General features: G+C 35.1%; 1 protein-coding gene across 4 annotated transcripts in view; it reads right to left on the bottom strand.

The window, feature by feature from the left end:
* Nucleotides 1–22,500, bottom strand: part of LOC133580131 (cGMP-dependent protein kinase 1) — a 441,177-nt gene that overhangs the window by 77,162 nt on the left and 341,515 nt on the right. For 3 of the 4 annotated variants that reach the window (XM_061934558.1, XM_061934398.1, XM_061934477.1), the window contains exons 6-7: nucleotides 14,976–15,053; nucleotides 4,957–5,051 (exon numbers count right to left, since the gene is read on the bottom strand). In XM_061934558.1, the coding sequence (XP_061790542.1) occupies nucleotides 4,957–5,051; nucleotides 14,976–15,053 (173 nt within the window). Of the gene's footprint in view, nucleotides 1–4,956; nucleotides 5,083–14,975; nucleotides 15,054–22,500 lie in introns of all 4 variants that reach the window. The other variant, XM_061934638.1, reaches the window with a different exon arrangement.

Raw genomic sequence — 22,500 nt, 5'->3', positions numbered from 1 at the left:
ATGTGGTTAAATATGCATGACAGGACTGTCTCAGAAAATTAGAATATTGTGATAAATTTCTTTATTTTCTGTAATGCAATTAAAAAAACAAAAGTGTCATACATTCTGGATTCATTACACATCAACTGAAATATTGCAAGCCTTTTATTATTTTAATATTGCTGATTATGGCATACAGCTGAAGAAAACTCAAACATCCCATCTCAGAAAATTAGAATATTTCCTCAGACCAAGTAAAAAAAAAAAGATTTATAACAGCAAAACAAAATCAAACATTTGAAAATGTCAACTAATGCACTCGGTACTTGGTTAGGAATCATTTTGCACGGATTACTGCATCTATGCGGCGTGGCATGCAGGCAATCAGCCTGTGGCATTGCTGAGGTGTTATGGATGCCCAGGATGCTTCAATTAGCTCATTTGCATTATTGGCCCTGGTGTCTTTCAGCTTCTTCTTCACCATACCCCACAAATTATCCATGGGGTTCAGGTCAGGGGAGTTGGCAGGCCAATCGAGGACAGTAATGCCATGGTCGGTACACCAGTTACTGGTGGTTTTGGCACTGTGGGCAGGTGCCAGATCATGCTGGAAAATGAAATCATCATCTCCATAGAGTTTTTCAACAGATGGAAAGCATGTCGTGCTCTAAAATCTCTAGAAGCGTCTGACTTGGGCTATGGAAAAGAAGCACTGGACAGTTGCAGAGTGGTCCAGACGGAAGCAAGTTTTGTATTTCATTTGGAAGTCAAGGCGCTAGAGTCTGGAGGAAGGCTGGAGAGGAGCAAAATCCAAGTTGCTTGAAATCCAGTGGGAAGTTCCCACAGTCAGCAATGGTTTGGGGAGCCATGTCAGCTGCTGGTGTTGGTCCACTGTGTTTCATCAAGTCCAGAGTCAATGCAGCTGTGTACCAAGAGATTTTAGAGCACGACACGCTTCCGTCTGTTGAAAAACTCTATGGAGATGATGATTTCATTTTCCAGCAAGATCTGGCACCTGCCCACAGTGCCAAAACCACCAGTAACTGGTGTACTGACCATGGCATTACTGTCCTCGATTGACCTGCCAACTCCCCTGACTTAAAACCCCATAGAGAATTTGTGGGGTAGTGTGAAGAAGAAGCTGAAAGACACCAGACCCAATAATGCAAATGAGCTAAAGGCCGCTATTGAAGCATCCTGGGTATCCATAACACCTCAGCAATGCCATACTATACTATATATATATATATATATATATATATATATATATATATATAATGAGACAAGCAGTAGAAAATGTATATATGTGTATATATATATATATATATATACACACATATATACATACATGTGTGTGTGTGTATATATATATATATATATATATATATATATATATATATATATATATATATATATATATATATATATATATAATGAGACAAGCAGTAGAAAATGTATATATGTGTATATATATATATACACACATATATACATACATGTGTGTATATATATATATATATATATATATATATATATATATATATATATACATATATATATATATATATATATATATATATATATATATAGATAGATAGTACTTTATTGATTCCTTCAGGAGAGTTCCCTCAGGATATATATATATATATATATATATATATATATATATATATATATATATATATATATATATATATATATATATATATATATATATAATGAGACAAGCAGTAGAAAATGTACATATGTGTGTATATATGTATGTATATATATATATAATGAGACAAGCAGTAGAAAATGTATATATGTGTGTATATATGTATGTGTATATATATATATATATATATATATATATATATATATATATATATATATATATATATAAAGGAGAGTTCCCTCAGTATATATGTATATGTATATATATATATATACATACATATATACATACACACATATATATATATATACATACGTATGTACATATTCACATACATATATACACACATATATATACACACACATATATACACATACATATATACACACACATACATATATGTATGTATATATATATATATATATATATATATATATATATATATATATATACTGTGTAAAAAAATGTTGTGTACTTTCTTATCCTGTCACACGTTGTTTACTTTCTTATCCTATCACATGTTGTGTACTTTTATATGTCCTCTCGTATGTTGTGTGCTTCGTATCCTGTCACATGTTGCGTACTTACTTATCCTGTCACATGTTGTGTACTTTCTTATCCTGTCACATGTTGCGTACTTTCTTATCCTGTCACATGTTGTTTACTTTCTTATCCTGTCACATGTTGTTTACTTTCTTATTCTGTCACATGTTGTGTACTTTCTTATTCTGTCACATGTTGTGTACTTTCTTATCCTGTCACATGTTGTGTACTTTCTTATTCTGTCACATGTTGTGTACTTTCTTATCCTGTCACATGTTGTGTACTTTCTTATTCTGTCACATGTTGTGTACTTTCTTATCCTGTCACGTGTTGTTTACTTTCTTATCCTGTCACATGTTGTTTACTTTCTTATCCTGCCACATGTTGTGTATTTTTATCCTGTCACATGTTGTGTACTTTTTTTATCCTGTCACATGTTGTGTACTTTCTTATCCTGTCACATGTTGCATACTTTCTAATCCTGTCACATGTTGTGTACTTTTATATATCCTGTCACATGTTGTTTACTTTCTTATCCTGCCACATGTTGTGTACTTTTATATATCCTGTCACATCTTGTGTACTTTCTTATCCATACTAGATACTAGTATGTTTCAATAGATTTTCAGTTCTGTAAGCAACCACCAGATGGCGACATCCTCTTTTTTTTTTTTTCTTCTTTTTTTTTTTTTTTTTTTTTTTATAAACACATTTCATAGCCCATCAGCTCACTTTCTACTCGACTCCTTATAGTTTTTTGTTTTTTTTGTGAACTGGCCTCCTCCCCTCCTCCATGTCAACACAACCGGTCCGTAAAGACAAACAGTCATGTAAAAATAGCTTGCAGGGCTCCACGCCAGAGAAAATATTGTTTTATTGTACTTAAGTGTTCTTCAAGACAAAAGTGTTTGCCGCATGACTCCGAGTGTTTGCAGTGGCCTGGAGACACAATCTGTCTTTTATGCACACAGCATCTTCTTACATGTTGATGGCTGACCGCACACATGCACGTGCACGTGCACTATTAATGACTGTACTGGAACTCGGTAACCATCAAGAGATGCTGGGAGAACTGGGATTTGGACTTTTTGACTTGACTTTTCCACAGAAATACATGTGTGCCAGAAGCTATCCCGTTGAAAATCATTGTTGAATTCACAAGAGTCCTTTAAATAAGTCTTGATTGGCAACGAGGCAGGAAAAAGTGCCGTATTTGTTCCTCGCGACAACAAAATGTCCTATTTAAAATGACACTTGTAATATTTAATATTTTGTATATACATAATAACAAATGCAATCCTTTGTGTTAAGATTTGTCATTTGGACTACTGGATTTGCACGTGTCCCCCGGATGGCAGTACCTTTTCCCATTTGGAGCATGCAGAAAAAATAATGTGTAATGTGTGAATAAAGTGTATGCAAAATGTATGTACAGTATAATAAAGTGTATGCAAAATGCATGTACAGTATAAAAAAGTGTAATGTGTAAATAAAGTGTATGCAAAATGTGTGTACATTATAATAAAGTGTAATGTGTAAATAAAGTGTATGCAAAATGTGTGTACAGTATAATAAAGTGTAATGTGTAAATAAAGTGTATGCAAAATGTATGTACAGTGTAATATTTTTAATGTGTAAATAAAGCATATGCAAAAAGTATGTACAGTATAATAATATTTAATGTGTAAATAAAGTGTATGCAAAAAGTATGTACAGTATAACGTGTGACGTATTATGTTGTATGCATGCATGTGTGATGCATCATGTTGTATGCATGCATGTGTGATGTATCATGTTGTATGCATGCATGTGTGATGCATCATGTTGTATGTGTGATGCATCATGTTGTATGCATGCAAGTGTGATGTATCATGTTGTATGCATGCATGTGTGATGTATCATGTTGCATGCATGTGTGATGTATCATGTTGTATGCACGCACGTGTGATGTATCATGTTGTATGCATGCATGTGTGATGTATCATGTTGCATGCATGCATGTGTGATGTATCATGTTGTATGCACGTGTGATGTATCATGTTGTATGCATGCATGTGTGATGTATCATGTTGTATGCATGTGTGATGTATCATGTTGTATGCATGCACGTGTGATGTATCATGTTGTATGCATGCATGTGTGATGTATCATGTTGTATGCACGCACGTGTGATGTATTATGTTGTATGATGCATGTGTGATGCATCATGTTGTATGCATGCACGTGTGATGCATCATGTTGTATGTGTGATGCATCATGTTGTATGTGTGATGCATCATGTTGTATGCATGCACGTGTGATGTATCATGTTGTATGCATGCACGTGTGATGCATCATGTTGTATGTGTGATGCATCATGTTGTATGTGTGATGCATCATGTTGTATGCATGCACGTGTGATGTATCATGTTGCATGCATGCATGTTCCAAATAAAGTCAAACTAATATGTATATATAGAAGATTAAATCCGTATTGAACAAATTAAAACATCCCAGTAATGGCGTAAGTGCGCTGTAAAGTCTGAAGAGAATATCCGACATTTATCCTTCCAGTAAAAAAGAGACAATTTTCCAAAGCCAGCTGGTGCGTTTTAAACCTGCCCGGCGTTGAGAAAAATAAAAACAAGGTTACAATGTAAGAGTCAGGCGGAGAGATTGGCCACCAATTAGAGCGGGACGTGCGAGGAGAGCGCGGGTGACAGTGAGGGGAATGGAAGCGGTGTTGTTGCACGGGGGATGTAAATGGGAAGAGGCAGCGTGGTTAAGGAGACACCTACCCTTGCAGGGCCTTCTCTCCGAACCAGTCTCCTTTCCCCAGGCTGCGCAGGTAGACCGGCTCGCCGTTGGGGGGGTCCTCCCTGGTCACGTTCACCTGGCGAGACGGGGAGAGCGTTACAGGAAACCTAAAAAAAAGACGCCTGTTTACGTTTTTGTTGTGGTGCGTTCGAGAGCGCCGCCGAGGAGCGAGGATGGCGAGAGCTGACAATAATAATAATAATAATAATAGATTTTATTTGTAAAAATCACTTTACATTGAGCAAACAACCTCAAAATGCTACAGTGTATTATTATTATTTTTTTTTAAAGATAATAAAAAATAAAATAAAATAAAAACTAGAACAGCCAAATAGCTAAAACTAGTATGCATATATCTAAAAAAAATGTTTTTTTAAAAAAAGAAGGGTTTTTAAGCCTTTTTTAAAAGCATCCACCGTCTGTGGTGCCCTCAGGTGGTCAGGGACTGGGAGCGGCGGAGCTTTGTCCTCGGAGGTCGGAGGAGGTTAGCCTGTCCGGAGCGGAGGTGTCGTGTGGAGGATTTGGGTAGTTCTTTGAGGTAGTGGGGTGGCATTTCCATGGAGGCACTGGTGGGTTAGTAGGGAGACTTTGAATTCAATCCTGAGTGGAACAGGAAGCCAGTGAAGGGATTTGAGAGTTGGTGTGATATGGTCATATTTCCGCACTCTCATCAGGATCCTAGCAGCACTATTGACATTTGGCGAGGACCTGATGTGACCTTCCACCCCAGTCCTGATAAAGCGATTTATTACAAAGTTCATCCATTTAAATGAGAAGGGGTTAGTTTTGGGAAACTTTTTGGGAAAATTATGTTTATCACATAACTTCCCCAGAATCTTCTTATTCCCAATAGCTTCTTCTTGTGATTTTCAGTTAATAGTTCTATCTGTGTTGGCCCTGTGATGAGGTGGCGACTTGTCCAGGGTGTACCCCGCCTTCCGCCTGATTGTAGCTGAGATAGCCTCCAGCGCCCCCCGCGACCCCAAAGGGAATAAGCGGTAGAAAATGGATGGATGGATGGATGGAGTTCATTTCTTTAGGGGCCAAGTTATGTGATAAACAGGAGGGAAATGTTAGAATAATTATGTATATATTATCATCATAACTTAATACTTAAGGGCCGTTGATATAAATTATTGTCAATTGTACTGAAGTGGTAGTTTTGTATCTGTGCAAGCTTGCAATCCAAAAGATTGACAGATGTCTTTATCGGTGTTGTGTCCAGACTCGGCCCTCTGACGGCCAAGGCCGAACACCGCCGTGACACAGACAGAGCAGAGACAAGGCGATATGACCTGCGTCAACTAATTTTCATTTATTCTATAATCATATATTGTGTCTAACTGGAGTTGTCAGTGACAGCTACAGTGATGTAACAGGGACCTTCCTAATAAATAGAGGAGGCGAGCGGGCTTGACTTTTAGAACATAGTTTGGATCTGTAACTAGAATACAGCCCAAAACACGTGTCTCCTCATGAGCTAAATTGAACTCTGTCTCTGCATGATTCCTTGCTTCTTGTCTGATCATTAGATGTCATCAGTGTTTTAACCTGACAGGACTGACTAGAAACATGTCATAGGCAACAGAGCAAAGGCCCCCAACATTTTGCAGTTCCCCTTTCCTTTTAACAACACTCAGTAAACGTTTGGGAACTGAGGAGACACATTTTTTAAGCTTCTCAGGTGGAATTCTTTCCCATTCTTGCTTGATGTACAGCTTAAGTTGTTCAACAGTCCGGGGTCTCCCTTATGTTATTTTAGGCTTCATAATGCGCCACACACTTTCAATGGGAGACAGGTCTGGACTACAGGCAGGCCAGTCTAGTACCCGCACTCTTTTACTACAAAGCCACACTGTTGTAACACATGCAGAATGTGGCTTGGCATTGTCTTGCTGAAATAAGCAGGGGCGTCCATTATAACGTTGCTTGGATGGCCACACATTTTCAATGGGAGACAGGTCTGGACTACAGGCAGGCCAGTCTAGTACACGCACTCTTTTACTACGAAGCCACGCTGTTATGACACATAATAATAATAATAATAATAATAATAATACATTTTACTTATAAGGCGCCTTTCTGGGCACTCAAGGACACCGTACAAAATCAAAACAATAAAATCAGATTGCCCTAATTCCCTGACACAGGGGCCTAACGACAACAACAACAAAAATGTCAGGGAATCACATGCAGAATGTGGCTTGGCATCGTCTTGCTGAAATAAGCAGGGGCGTCCATTAAAACGTTGCTTGGATGGCAACATATGTTGCCCCAAAACCTGTATGTACCTTTCAGCATTAATGGTGCCTTCACAGATGTGTATATACACACTAATACACCCCCATACCATCAGAGATGCTGGCTTTTCAACTTTGCGCCTATAACAATCCGGATGGTTCTTTTTCTCTTTGGTCCGGAGGACACGACGTCCACAGTTTCCAAAAAACAATTTGAAATGTGGACTCGTCAGACCACAGAACACTTTTCCACTTCACATCAGTCCATCTTAGATGAGCTCGGCCCCAGCGAAGCCGGCAGCCTTTCTGGGTGTTGTTGATAAATGATTTTTTGGCTTTGCATAGGAGAGTTTTAACTTGCACTTACAGACGTAGCGACCAACTGTAGTTACTGAGAGTGGTTTTCTGAAGTGTTCCTGAGCCCATGTGGTGATATCCTTTACACACTGATGTCGCTTTTTGATGAGGGATCGATTTCTCCAGATTCTCTGAACCTTTTGATGATATTACGGACCGTAGATGGTGAAATCCCTAAATTCCTCGCAATAGCCGGTTGAGAAATGTTGTTCTTAAACTGTTGGACGATTTGCTCACACATTTGTTGACAAAGTGGTGACCCTCGCCTCGTCCTTGTTTGTGAATGACTGAGCATTTTATGGAATCTACTTTTATACCCAATCATGGCACCCACCTGCTCCCAAAAAGTGTTTGATGAGCATTCCTCAACTTTCTCAGTCTTTTTTGCCGCCTGTGCCAGCTTTTTTGAAACATGTTCCAAATGAGCTAATATTTGCAAACAACAACAAAGTTTTCCAGTTTGAACGTTAAATATCTTGTCTTTGCAGTCTGTTCAATTGAATATAAGTTGAACGCACCACAATAATAACTGTAAAAATGATTAGTACATATTTTCAAGGCAGTTTTGGAACAGCAAACATTTTTGTTGTTGTTGTCGTTAGGCCCCTATGTCAGGGAATTAGGGCTTAGAAGCATCTAAGATAAGGTAGGTTTTTTTTTTTTCATTTATTTATCCCACAATGGGGAAATTAGGTTGTTGCAGTGCAGGTTTTTACATAGAGTAGCAGAAGTGTCATGAAAAACACAAAAAAATAGTAATAAATACTACATATTGCTCACTGCCACCCAACAATATACAACTATTCTTTTCAACAAAAGGAGGAGAAATATAATCTGAGAGAAAAATGTGAATTAAAACATTTGTATGCACATACAACACTTAAGACCTTCAGTATATCAGTATGTGGAAGTAAATTATGGAATGGATTAAGCAAAGTAATCAAACAATGTACTAGGGTTAAAAGGTATACCGGTATTAGTTTAGTACAGCGATACTAATTAATCATATTCGGTACTATACCACCTCTAAAAAGTACCGGGGAGCAGTTTAATGTTTGCATTATCTTCACGGACCGGATTTCTATGTCTGGCAGGTAAAAACAGCAAAAAAAATATTTATTTGCGAAACAAATGGTACCCGGCATGTTGATGGCACATACTCTATACCAGTGTTTCTTAACCATAGGGCATGGGTAATATATAGAATGTAATTTACAGTACAGGCCAAAAGTTTGCACACACCTTCTCATTCAATTTTATCGTTCATAGTTAACATTGTGGTGCCAAAAAGGAGGGATTTTTCAAATTGACTGTGCGTCGGTTTTAAAAGTGCTCCCCCCACTGGTCAACATATGAAATAACAAGTGTGTGTAAGAAATTGAAATGTGTCCCCTTTGGCCAAAATTAATTAAAAAATAAAATAAATATGTATATAGAGACATACTGTAATAACTTGAAGTAAATAAATAAATAAATACAAAATAATAATAATTAACCAAAAGCAGTGTTTTTCTCACAATGTTTCACTTTTTTCTTATAAAATTCTTTCCTTAATATGGAAATATTTTCTCGTAAAATTATTACTTTTTTAATGTAAAATTATTACTTTTTAATGCAAAATGGTGACATTTGTCATACAAAATATTTATTTATCATAATACTGCCATTTTTTCCTGTTAAAATAGTGACACTTTTCGAGTAAAATGATGACTTTTGTCGCAATTTTGCCGAGTGAAATTCCGATGATTATTATAATATCGCCAACATTTTCAAGTTTTTTTTATAAAATTGGGACTTTTGTCGAGTAAAATGACAACTCTTTTCAAAAAATTGCTAAAAGTTTAAGCTTTTCTTGTAAAACTGCGACTGTTATTGAGTAAAATTCCAACTTTTATCATAATATTGCGCAAATGTTCAGTTTTTCTTGTAAAATTTGGACTGGCGTTGAGTAAAATGGCAACTTTTATTATAATACTGCCAAAATTCCAAGTTTTTCTTGTGAAATTGTGACCTTTTTCTTGTGAAATTCCAACTCATTTTTCACAACAAGCTTTTTTATGTTTGTATATATTATTACTGTTGTAAATACAAATCTTTATATATCTATCTATCTAGATCTGTGTGTGTGTGTGTGTGTGTGTGTGTGTGTGTGTGTGTGTGTGTGTGTGTGTGTGTGTGTGTGTGTTCTTGTATTTCAATCCTTCTTGAGACATCAACGAGGAAAAGTACCTTCCATATGAGGAGGTGTGAACAAGTTATGGTCCCAATACGGAAAACCATTACATCTAATAGAGAATGTCTCATTTGCACCCCTGCTGGTGACATCTATCAAAATGAGGGTGGTCCCAAAAAGGAGGGATTTTTCAAATTGACTGTGTGTCGGTTTTAAAGGTGCTCCCCCTCTGGTCAACATATGAAATAACAAGTGTGTGTAAGAAATTGAAATGCGCACCCTTTGGCCAAAATTAATTAAAAAAATAAAATAAATATGTATATAGAGACATACTGTAATAACTTGAAGTAAATAAATAAATAAATAAATAATAATAATTAACCAAAAGCAGTGTTTTTCTCACAATGTGTCGACTTTTTTCGTATAAAATTGGGAACAATTTCTCATATTATTTCTGTTTCTGTAATATTGCAATGTTGTGTCTTACTTTTTAATTTAAAATTATTAGTTTTTAATGTAAAATTATTACTTTTGAATGCAAAATGGTGACATTTGTCATATGAAATTCGGACTTTTTCCACAATACTGCCAATTTTTTTTGTTCAAACTATGAATAATATATAATTTTTGAGTAAAATTATGACTTTTGTCACAATTTTGCCAAGTAAATTTCCGGTTTTTATTATAATATCGGCAACATTTTAAAGTTTTCTTATAAAATTGTGACTTTTGTCGAGTAAAATGACGACTCTTGTCATAAAATTGCCAAAAGTTTAAGCTTTTCTTGTAAAATTGCGACTGCTATTGAGTAAAATTCCAACTTTTATCATAATATTGCACAAATGTTCAGTTTTTCTCGCAGAATTTGAGTAAAATGACAACTTTTATTATAACTGCCAAAATTCTAAGTTTTTCTTGTGAAATTGTGACCTTTTTCTTGTGAAATTCCAACTAATTTTTCACAACAACCTTCTTTATATTTGCATAGTATGTATATATAATTAATGTTGTAAATACAAATCTTTATATATCTAGAAAGGGTGGTCCTAAAGAGGTAGACATTTTTCTGAGGTCTCAAGAAGGTAAAAAATACAGGAATGTGTGTGTGTGTGTTCTTGTATTTTTACCCTTCTTGAGACATCAACGAGGAAAAGTACCTTCCATATGAGGAGGTGTGAACAAGGTATGGTCCCAATACGGAAAACCATTGCATCTAATAGAGAATGTCTCATTTGCACCGCTGGTGGTGAAATCTATCAAAATGAGGGTGGTCCCAAAAAGGAGGGATTTTTTTAATTGACTGTGTGTCGCTTTTAAAAGTGCTCCCCCTCTGGTCAAAATATGAAATAACAAGTGTGTGGAAGAAATTGAAATGCGCAGCCTTTGGCCAAAATTAATTTAAAAAATAAAATAAATATGTATATAGAGACATACTGTAATAACTTGAAGTAAATAAATAAATAATAATAATTAACTAAAAGTACAGTGTTTTTCTCACAATGTGTCACTTTTTTCTCATAAAATTGGGAACAATTTGTCATATTCTTTCTGTTTCTGTAATATTGTAATATTCTCTCGCAAAATTATTACTTTTTTATGTAAAATTATTACTTTTTAATGCAAAATGGGGACATTTGTCATATAAATTTCTGACTTTTATCCCAATACTGCCAATTTTTCTGTTAAAATAGTGACACTTTTTGAGTAAAAATACGACTTTTGTCACAATTTTGCCGAGTGAAATTCCGATTATTATTATAAAATCGCCAACATTGTAAAGTTTTCTTATAAAATTGTGACTTTTGTCGAGTAAAATGACGACTCTTTTCAAAAATGTGTTTAAAAATGTGAAGTGCTCTACCTCTGGCCAACATATGAAATAACAAGTGTGTGTAAGAAATTGTGAATGCACCCCCTTTGGCCAAAAGTAATTATAAAAATAAAATAAATATGCATAAAGAGACATACTGTAATAACTTGAAGTAAATAAATAAATAATAATAATTAACTAACAGCAGTGTTTTTCTCACAATGTGTTGACTTTTTTGTTATAAAATTGGGAACAATTTCTCATATTCTTTCTGTTTCTGTAATATTGCAATACTCTCTCGTGAAATTATTACTTTTTTAATGTAAAATTATTACTTTTTAATGAAAAATTCTGACTTTTATCACAAAATTGCCAATTTTTCTATTTTTATAGTGACGCTTTTTGAGTAAAATGATGACTTTTGTCACAATTTTGAATGAAACTGCCCAAATTTCCTATAAAATTGTGACTTTTGTCGAGTAAAATGACGACTCTTTTCAAAAAGTTGCCAAAAGTTTAAGCTTTTCTTGTAAAATTGCGACTGCTTTTGAGTAAAATTCCAACTTTTATCATAATAGTGCACAAATGTTCCGTTTTTCTCACAAATTTTGACTCGCGTTGAGTAAAATGACGACTTGTATTAAAATACTGCCAAAATTCAAAGTTTTTCTTGTGAAATTCCAACTCATTTTTCACAACAAGCTTTTTTATATATTTGCATAGTATGTATATATTATTAATGTTGTAAATACACATCTTTATATATCTAGAAAGGGTGGTCCTAAAGAGGGAGGCATTTTCGGAGGTCTCAAGAAGGTAACAAATACATGAGTGTGTGTGTGTGTGTGTGTGTGTGTGTGTGTGTGTGTGTGTGTGTGTGTGTGTGTGTGTGTGTGTGTGTGTGTGTGTGTGTGTGTTTTTACCCTTCTTGAGACATCAACAAGGAAAAGTACCTTCCATATGAGGAGGTGTGAACAAGTTATGGTCCCAATACGGAAAACCATTACATCTAATAGAGATCTCATTTGCACCCCCTGCTGGTGAAATCTATCAAAATGAGGGTGGTCCCAAAAAGGAGGGATTTTTCAAATTGACTGTGTGTCGCTTTTAAAAGTGCTCCCCCTCCGGTCAACATATGAAATAACAAGTGTGTTTAAAAATGTGAAGTGCTCCGCCTCTGGCCAACATATGAAATAACAAGTGTGTGTAAGAAATTGAAATGCACCCCCTTTGGCCAAAAGTAATTATAAAAATAAAATAAATATGTATAAAGAGACATACTGTAATAACTTGAAGTAAATGAATAAATAAATAATAATAATTAACTAAAAGCAGTGTTTTTCTCACAATGTGTCGACTTTTTTCTTATAAAATTGGGAACAATTTCTCATATTCTTTCTGTTTCTGTAATATTGCAATACTCTCTCGTGAAATTATTACTTTTTTAATGTAAAATTATTACTTTTTAATGAAAAATTCTGACTTTTATCACAATATTGCCAATTTTTCTATTTTTACAGTGACGCTTTTTGAGTAAAATGACGACTTTTGTCACAATTTTGAATGAAACTGCCCAAATTTCCTATAAAATTGTGACTTTTGTCGAGTAAAATGACGACTCTTTTCCAAAAAATTGCCAAAAGTTTAAGCTTTTCTTGTAAAACTGCGACTGCTTTTGAGTAAAATTCCAACTTTTATCATAATATTGCACAAATGTTCCGTTTTTCTCACAAATTTTGACTCGCGTTGAGTAAAATGACGACTTGTATTAAAATACTGCCAAAATTCTAAGTTTTTCTTGTGAAATTCCAACTCATTTTTCACAACAAGCTTTTTTATATTTGCATAGTATGTATATATTATTAATGTTGTAAATACACTTCTTTATATATCTAGAAAGGGTGGTCCTAAAGAGGTAGGCATTTTTCTGAGGTCTCAAGAAGGTAGAAAATACAGGAATGTGTGTGTGTGTGTGTGTGTGTGTGTGTGTGTGTGTGTGTGTTTGTGTGTGTTCTTGTATTTTTACCCTTCTTGAGACATCAACAAGGAAATGTACCTTCCATATGAGGAGGTGTGAACAAGTTATAGTCCCAATACGGAAAACCATTGCATCTTATAGAGATCTCATTTGCACCCTCTGGTGGTGAAATCTATCAAAACAAGGGTGGTCCCAAAAAGGAGGGATTTTTCAAAATGACTGTGTGTCGCTTTTAAAAGTGCTCCCCCTTTGGTCAACATATGAAATAACAAGTGTGTGTAAGAAATTGAAATGCGCCCCCTTTGGCCAAAATTAATTACAAAAATGAAATAAATATGTATAAAGAGACATACTGTAATAACTTGAAGTAAATAAATAAATAAATAAATGAATAAATAAATAAATAATAATAATTAACCAAAAGCAGTGTTTTTCTCACAATGTGTCGACTTTTTTCGTATAAAATTGGGAACAATTTCTCATATTATTTCTGTTTCTGTAATATTGCAATATTGTCTCTTACTTTTTAATTTAAAATTATTAGTTTTTAATGTAAAATTATTACTTTTGAATGCAAAATGGTGACATTTGTCGTATAAAATTCGGACTTTTTCCACAATACTGCCAATTTTTTTTGTTCAAACTATGAATAATATATACTTTTTGAGTAAAATGATGACTTTTGTCACAATTTTGCCAGGTAAATCTCCGATATTTATTATAATATCGGCAACATTTTAAAGTTGTCTTATAAAATTGTGAGTTTTGTCGAGTAAAATGACGACTCTTGTCATAAAATTGCCAAAAGTTTAAGCTTTTCTTGTAAAACTGCGACTGCTATTGAGTGAAATTCCAACTTATATCATAACAGTGCACAAATGTTCAGTTTTTCTCGCTAAATTTGAGTAAAATGACGACTTTTATTATAACTGCCAAAATTCTAAGTTTTTCTTGGGAAATTGTGACCTTTTTCTTGTGAAATTCCAACTCATTTTTCACAACAACCTTTTTTATATATATGCATAGTATGTATATATTATTAATGTTGTAAATACACATCTTTATATATCTAGAAAGGGTGGTCCTAAAGAGGGAGGCATTTTCGGAGGTCTCAAAAAGGTAACAAATAAAAGAATGTATGTGTGTGTGTGTGTGTGTGTGTGTGTGTGTGTGTGTGTGTGTGTGTGTGTGTGTGTGTGTGTGTGTCTCACACTCCCATATCTCCTCTTGCAAATGTTGTTGTTTGTCTGTGGGAGAGTGTTTGTTAAAGTTATTGTTACTGACAAGAACACAATGACGAAGAGGAGTAAAGGATGAAGGAGCGCACCGGCCACCAAGTTGCAAACAATGCGCGACAACAACGCCGAGTGTGGCTGGCGCGGCACCACAAGCCCGGATGACAGCGCAGGCGGACATTTCTCTCCCCGAGCTGCTCTCCTCACCTTTCCTTTGCTGATGATGAAGAAGGTGTCCCCCCTGGCCCCCTGTCTGATGATGTACTCGCCATCCTCGTAGTGGGTCTGAGGGGACAAGAGGACAGATGTTCAAGTCTCGTCCCGGTGGACGGTAAGTCATGTTCACGTCACCATGAAAGGTGGTGCAAATACTTTTTACATCATGCAATTACTTTTATTTCTTTATAGTGTGCAATGCTAGGAAATGCTTGATCAAAACAGAACAATAGTAGGTATGCAAAACACTAACCATCTGGAATTTAAGTTGAGGTGGAGTGGTAATAATTTTTGGGGGGCAAGAGTTCATTAAATGATGCAAACACGTTTTTTACTGGATATGTGTTAATACGCTTCTGCTTTGGGGACTTTGTCTGTGTTAATAATATGCAACTATAATTATATGATACTTGTTTATGTCGACACATATAAGTTAAGTTAAAGTACCACTGATAGTCACACACACTAGGTGTGGTGAAATTACCCCAAATTATACCCATTTAAATACCCTGCAATGCATTATGGAAAAATGCAAGACATTCTAGACACTTATCCATGTTTGGTGCATTTTAACTGCTTGGTATTTCTGTTTGATTACAAAACTTTAAGGAGGTCGTCAGGGAAGCGAACAAGATAGGCTTGGAATTATCACATACTCTTAATATCCAATTATATATATATATATATATATATATATATATATATATATATATATATATATATATATATATATATATATATATATATATATATATAATTGGATATTAAGAGTATGTGATAATTCTATATATTTTATATATACACATACAGTATATCTCCCCAATAAATGCACATATACATATATACATACATATATATATACACATATACATATATACATACACATATACATATATACACATATACACATATACATACACATATACATAAATACATATATACACATATGCATACACATATACATATATACACATATACATATATATATATATATATATATATATATATATATATATATATATATATATATATATATATATATATATATATATATCTACATATATACAGTATATATATATATATATATACATATATATATACACACATATATACATATAAATACATATATATATATATATATATATATATATATATATATATGTATATATATATATATATATATATATATATATATATATATATACACACACACATATGCATACATATATATCTCCCCAATAAATGCATATATATATTCATATATATATATATATATATATATATATATATATATATATATATATATATATATATATATACACACACATATATATACACATATACATATACATATATAAACAAATACATACATATATATATATCTACATATATATATATATACATATATATCTACATATATATATATATATATATATATACATATATATATATATATATACACACATATATACATATACATATATACATATAAATACATATACATATATATATATATACATATATACATATATGTATATATATATATATACATACAAGCACAGACTTTTTATATATACACATATATGTATATATGTGTATATATATGTATACATACATATATATGTATGTATATAAATATACCACATATGTATGTGGTATATATATATACACATTTATATATATATACACATGTATGTATATAAATATAACACATATATGTACACAATAATATATATATATATATATATATATATATATATATATATATATATATATATATATATATATATATATATATATATATATATATATATCCGATGCTTGTTTTTGCTGATACCAGACCGATGTGTATAGAGCCTGTTTATGAGCACCAAACATGAGAAAAATCTCTCACCTCTCATACTCGTTTCTTACACTTTTTGAGATAAGAGTCGCTCGAAGGGAATATTTAAGTTTTTAATGCTGCCACGAAGTAAAAAAAACACCTCACATGATACCTCCCCTAGCTACATGAACCAGCAGTGAATACACCACACAGGACAGCAAAGTGGAAAAAAAAAAAGAAGAAGCAAGCTTCACTACACATCTTAAAATAAGGCCTGAAGCTCGTCTCACTATCCGACAGTCAGCAACAGTACAAGAGGGTGCATGTGACTTTCTCTATTGCATTATGTCAGAATGTGACTGCAATGTGAGCACCGGCTCATACACAACAGCTGTGCTCGTTAGCGTTAAAGCCACGGACACAACACCACACGGACATAACACCACACCTTCCAAGTCAAGCAAGTATTCACACATTTTGGCAACCACTGTTTTCCTAATAGAACAGATTTTCTTTTATCACCAATCTGTCCCCCTTAGGCTGCCAAGCTCATGCCAGAGCACCAGGTGGTGCTATAACATTATTGGATAAGGCCATGTTGGCATTTGCATGTAAGAAACTGCATCACCACCATTTCTTATGTGTGACTGCCATCACATTACAGTCCACACGTATCTCTTATGTGTGACTACCATCGTATTGCAGTCTACACGTATCTCTTATGTGTGACTACCATCGTATTGCAGTCTACACGTATCTCTTATGTGTGACTGCCATCATATTGCAGTCTACACGTATCTCTTATGTGTGACTGCCATCACATTGCAGTCTACACGTATCTCTTATGTGTGACTGCCATCATATTGCAGTCTACACGTATCTCTTAAGTGTGACTGCCGTCATATTGCAGTCTACACGTATCTCTTATGTGTGACTGCCATCATTTTGCAGTCTACACGTATCTCTTATGTGTGACTGCCATCATATTGCAGTCTACACGTATCTCTTATGTGTGACTGCCATCAAATTGCAGTCTACACGTATCTCTTATGTGTGACTGCCATCATATTGCAGTCTACACGTATCTCTTATGTATGACTGCCATCACATTGCAGTCTACACGTATCTCTTATGTGTGACTGCCATCATATTGCGGTCTAAACATATCTCTTATGTGTGACTGCCATCATATTGCAGTCTACACGTATCTCTTATGTGTGACTACCATCGTATTGCAGTCTACACGCATCTCTTATGTGTGACTGCCATCATATTACAGTCTACACATATCTCTTATGTGTGACTGCCATCATATTGCAGTCAACACGCATCTCTTATGTGTGACTGCCATCATATTGCGGTCTAAACATATCTCTTATTTGTGACTGCCATCATATTGCGGTCTAAACATATCTCTTATGTGTGACTGCCATCATATTGCAGTCTACAGGTATCTCTTATGTGTGGCTGCCATCATATTGCAGTCTACACGTATCTCTTGTGTGTGACTGCCACCGTATTGCAGTCTACACGTATCTCTTATGTGTGACTGCCATCATATTGCAGTCTACATGTATCTCTTATGTGTGACTGCCATCATATTGCAGTCTACACGTATCTCTTATGTGTGACTGCCATCACATTGCAGTATACACGTATCTCTTATGTGTGACTGCCATCACATTGCAGTCAACACGTATCTCTTATGTGTGACTGCCATAATATTGCAGTCTACACGTATATCTTATGTGTGACTGCCATCATATTGCAGTCTACACGTATCTCTTATGTGTGACTGCCATCATTTTGCAGTCTACACGTATCTCTTATGTGTGACTGCCATCATATTGCAGTCTACACGTATCTCTTATGTGTGACTGCCATCGTATTGCAGCCTACACGTATCTCTTATGTGTGACTGTCATCACATTGCAGTATACACGTATCTCTTATTTGTGACTGCCATCATATTGCAGTCTACACGTATATCTTATGTGTGACTGCCATCATACTGCAGTCTACACGTATCTCTTATGTGTGACTGCCATCATATTGCAGTCTACACGTATATCTTATCATTTTGCGATGTACCAAATAAAATAGCTTCGAGGTCGGTAAGCACAACCCAAATGATTCGGTACATTAAGCGCACCGGGTTATGAGGCGCACTGTCGAGTTTTGAGAAAATGAAAGGATTTCAAGTGCGCCTTATAATCGGAAAAATAGGGTAATCCAAAAAAGTGTCTGTTAGAATAATTGTATCTAAGATATCACAAAACTTTGTGTTTCAATGAGTTCCCGGCGAGAAGACAAAAGCTGTCTTTTTTCCTACCAAGAAGAAGGCTTGTAAAACTCCACTGTGTAGGATGGGAAGCAACATGAAGGTGTTTTGTTTCTTTCATGTATTGTAATCAACATAAATATATTGTCTTGACCCAAGAACTACAAAGCGGAGAGGAAGCAGGGCCTGACTCCCCTCAAGGCGACCTTTTCTGTGAACTGTTTTACGACCTTTTCTGTGAACTGTTTTACGACCTTTTTGTCAGGCTTGTCCCAGACAGTTTGGTCAAGTTTGAGTTTTTCCTCTGTCATTTCCTGTCAACGCTCTTATTTTGGTTCTGTTTCCTGTTTCTCCCTGAGTGCTGTGTCCCTTCAGCTGTGGCTGATTGGCACCTGGCCACACCTGGTGTCAATCAGCCAGCTGCTATTTATACCTGCCCTACCCTCCAGTCACTGCTGGATCATTGTCGTTCCTACCTGTCGTGTCGTTGTTCTTAATACTTGTCGTTGTAGCTCTGTCTACTTTTGGTTTCACTCTGCTCATGTCCTAGTTCCTTCGTGTCACAGTAAGTGTTTTTGGTTTCTTGTCCACAGTTAGCCTCTGTGCTATTTTAGTTCATAGCCAAGTTTGTTCTCCGCCTTGTGCGCGCCTTTTGTTACCTTTTCGTTTGTTGTTTTGCCTTAGTGTATAATTAAATCATGTTTTCTCGTACAATGCCTTCCGCCTTCTCTGCATCTTGGGGTTCGTCAACAACAAACTCTGACACTTTTCTTTGAACTGTTCTGTAACCCAAGGCGATGGCTGTTTACGACCCCCCTCCCTTAGAAACAGCTGTTGCCATGTAATCAGGGAAAGTCCAAATAAAAGAGGTGGCATACAATCTTTCGCCAGAGCGTGGTGGCATGCACACATCGCACTGTATGGAATGGCCTCAATCTCGTTACCTTGCGTAATGACAATAAAGCTGATTCTGATTCTGATTCTGAACTGTGCAAAGAGTACAGTCCAGACGTTTCTCCTCAAATTGAGCCAAATTGAATTCTGTCTCTGTTTAATTCTTTGCTTCTTGTCTTGTTTAATAGATGTCATCAGTGTTTGAACCTGACAGTGTCATTCGGTCATTTCGCTATTGGTAATCTGCATTACAAAGCTATTTTTTTTCTCACCATAGCTCCCTCTACTGGATTTGTTAGCAGCAACGTTAACGGACTATGTAATTGTTCACATGTTTTTACACCCTCATTAAAATATGTTCTACATTAAAGAGCATTTCTTAGTGTAATAAGGCGTGTTCTGTATCTGTATCTGTATTCAACAGTGGCTTAGAGGTGAAATAAAGTCCACACTGCCCTGATAATGTTGTTTAATTATTGATTCAAAGTCGTCTGCTGCCTTTTATGGAACCATTTGGACGGACAATTTCTACAACCGGTAGCACAAAAGTACTCATTTTCTGATGCGGTCGTGGACCGTAATATCAAACATTCAAATCCCAGGGCACGTAGACTCGTACAGTACATTAAATAAAAGAGACTCGTTCATGCTCGGGCGAGCCGGGATTGGGCGGAAGGTTTCTCATTTGTTGATGTAATGGTTCATGAAATCAACAAGTGCCGCGTTGGGTCTCAGTCAATGAAACTGCCGACGACGCCTTGACGGAATGTAAGGATGTCAAGTTTAACGAGCGAACACAAAAGAAATATTGCATCAATGCAGATTAATCGTTCACATTTGTTTGGACTCTCCATCCTTTAACCACGGATGGTTACCTGAAAGGTGGCCTGGGTTGTTACACGGTCAGTAAAAGTGAAATTAGTCCAATTGAGAATGAAAAACACTAACATATTTATCATTAACCGTCTGGAATGGACTTATACTGTCTTGCAGTTGAAGTGCAATGGTAATTGTTCTGGTAGTTTTGGTAAGTTGACTGATGCGGACACGTTTGTTACTGGATACTTTCCAATACGCTTCTGCCGTGGAGAATGTGTATCTGTAAGTAATATGCAAATATCATTATTTGATACTTGTTTATGTTGATAAATGTCTGCAATATTACGTTTACTGCAAACATGGGTGAGGAGACTCCAACTGGTGTGCATAATGGGAAATTAGGCTCTAAGATCCACCCAGATGGAACTTTAGATAACACGAATACTAAGTCTTGAGCAACTGATTTACAGTACAGGCCAAAAAGTTTGAACACACTTTCTTATTTCAGTGTATTTTCTTTATTTTCATGACTATTTCATGACTACTCCCCTCTCTGACGGACATCTACACCTCCCGCTGCCTCAACAGAGCCAGTGCCATCATCAAGGACAGCACCCACCCTGGCTCTGACCTGTTCCACCTGCTGCCCTCTGGGAAGCGCTACAGGTGCATTAAAACCAAAACAAACAGGCTAAAGAACAGCTTCTTCCCCAGGGCCATAACCATCCTGAACGGACTGCCCCATTGTCCCTCATAACTGCCTTCTCTTCGGTGCAATAACCCATTCCACCAACCACCCTGTTTTTTTTTTTGTTTTTTTGTTTTTCATGTATATATTAATTTCACACCATATTCATTGCACTTCTACATTTTTTACATTTTTATATATTTGCACATTGTTTTTCTAGCATGCACACATCGCACTGTATGGAATGGCCGCAATCTCGTTACCTTGCGTAATGACAATAAAGCTGATTCTGATTCTGATTCTTCTGACTATTTACATTGTAGATGGTCACTGAAGGCATCAAAACTATGACACCCGTGAAGTGAAAACCATTGAAGCTCATGGAGAGAATGCCGAGAGTGTGCAAAGCAGTAATCAGAGCAAAGGGTGGCTATTTTGAAGAAGCTAGAATATAAAACATGTTTTCAGTTATTTCACCTTTTTTACTCATGTGTTCATTCATAGTTTTGATGCCTTCAGTGACAATCTACAATGTAAATAGTCATGAAAAGAAAGAAAACGCATTAAATGAGAAGGTGTGTCCTAACTTTTGGCCTTTAAATATTGTTTTTTTTTCTTTAAATCTAATTAGAATTTTTCAAGCAAGACATACACTGTAATTAGTTAATTTCAATATTTTTAAATAATAATAATAATAATAATAATAATAATTTTTAATACTAGTAAATAAAATGTGATAAAATATTGAGGTATTTTTTTAAATTTAATTAGAATTTTGCAAGCAAGTCATTCACTGTGATTAATTAATTTCAATATTTTTAAATAATAATAATAATAATAATCTTTTTTAATACTAGTAAATTAAGTTTCATAAAATATTGGGATTTTTTTTTAATTTAATTGGAATTTTGCAAGCAAGACATTCACTGTGATCAATTAATTTCAATATTTTTCAATAATCATGATAATAATAATCATTATTAATACTAGAAAATTAAATTTGATAAAA

This window comes from Nerophis lumbriciformis, linkage group LG02 (assembly GCF_033978685.3).
Source record: "Nerophis lumbriciformis linkage group LG02, RoL_Nlum_v2.1, whole genome shotgun sequence".
NCBI lineage: Eukaryota > Metazoa > Chordata > Actinopteri > Syngnathiformes > Syngnathidae > Nerophis > Nerophis lumbriciformis.
Note: the sequence above shows the minus strand (reverse complement) of the source record. Positions and strands in the feature narration are given on the sequence as shown.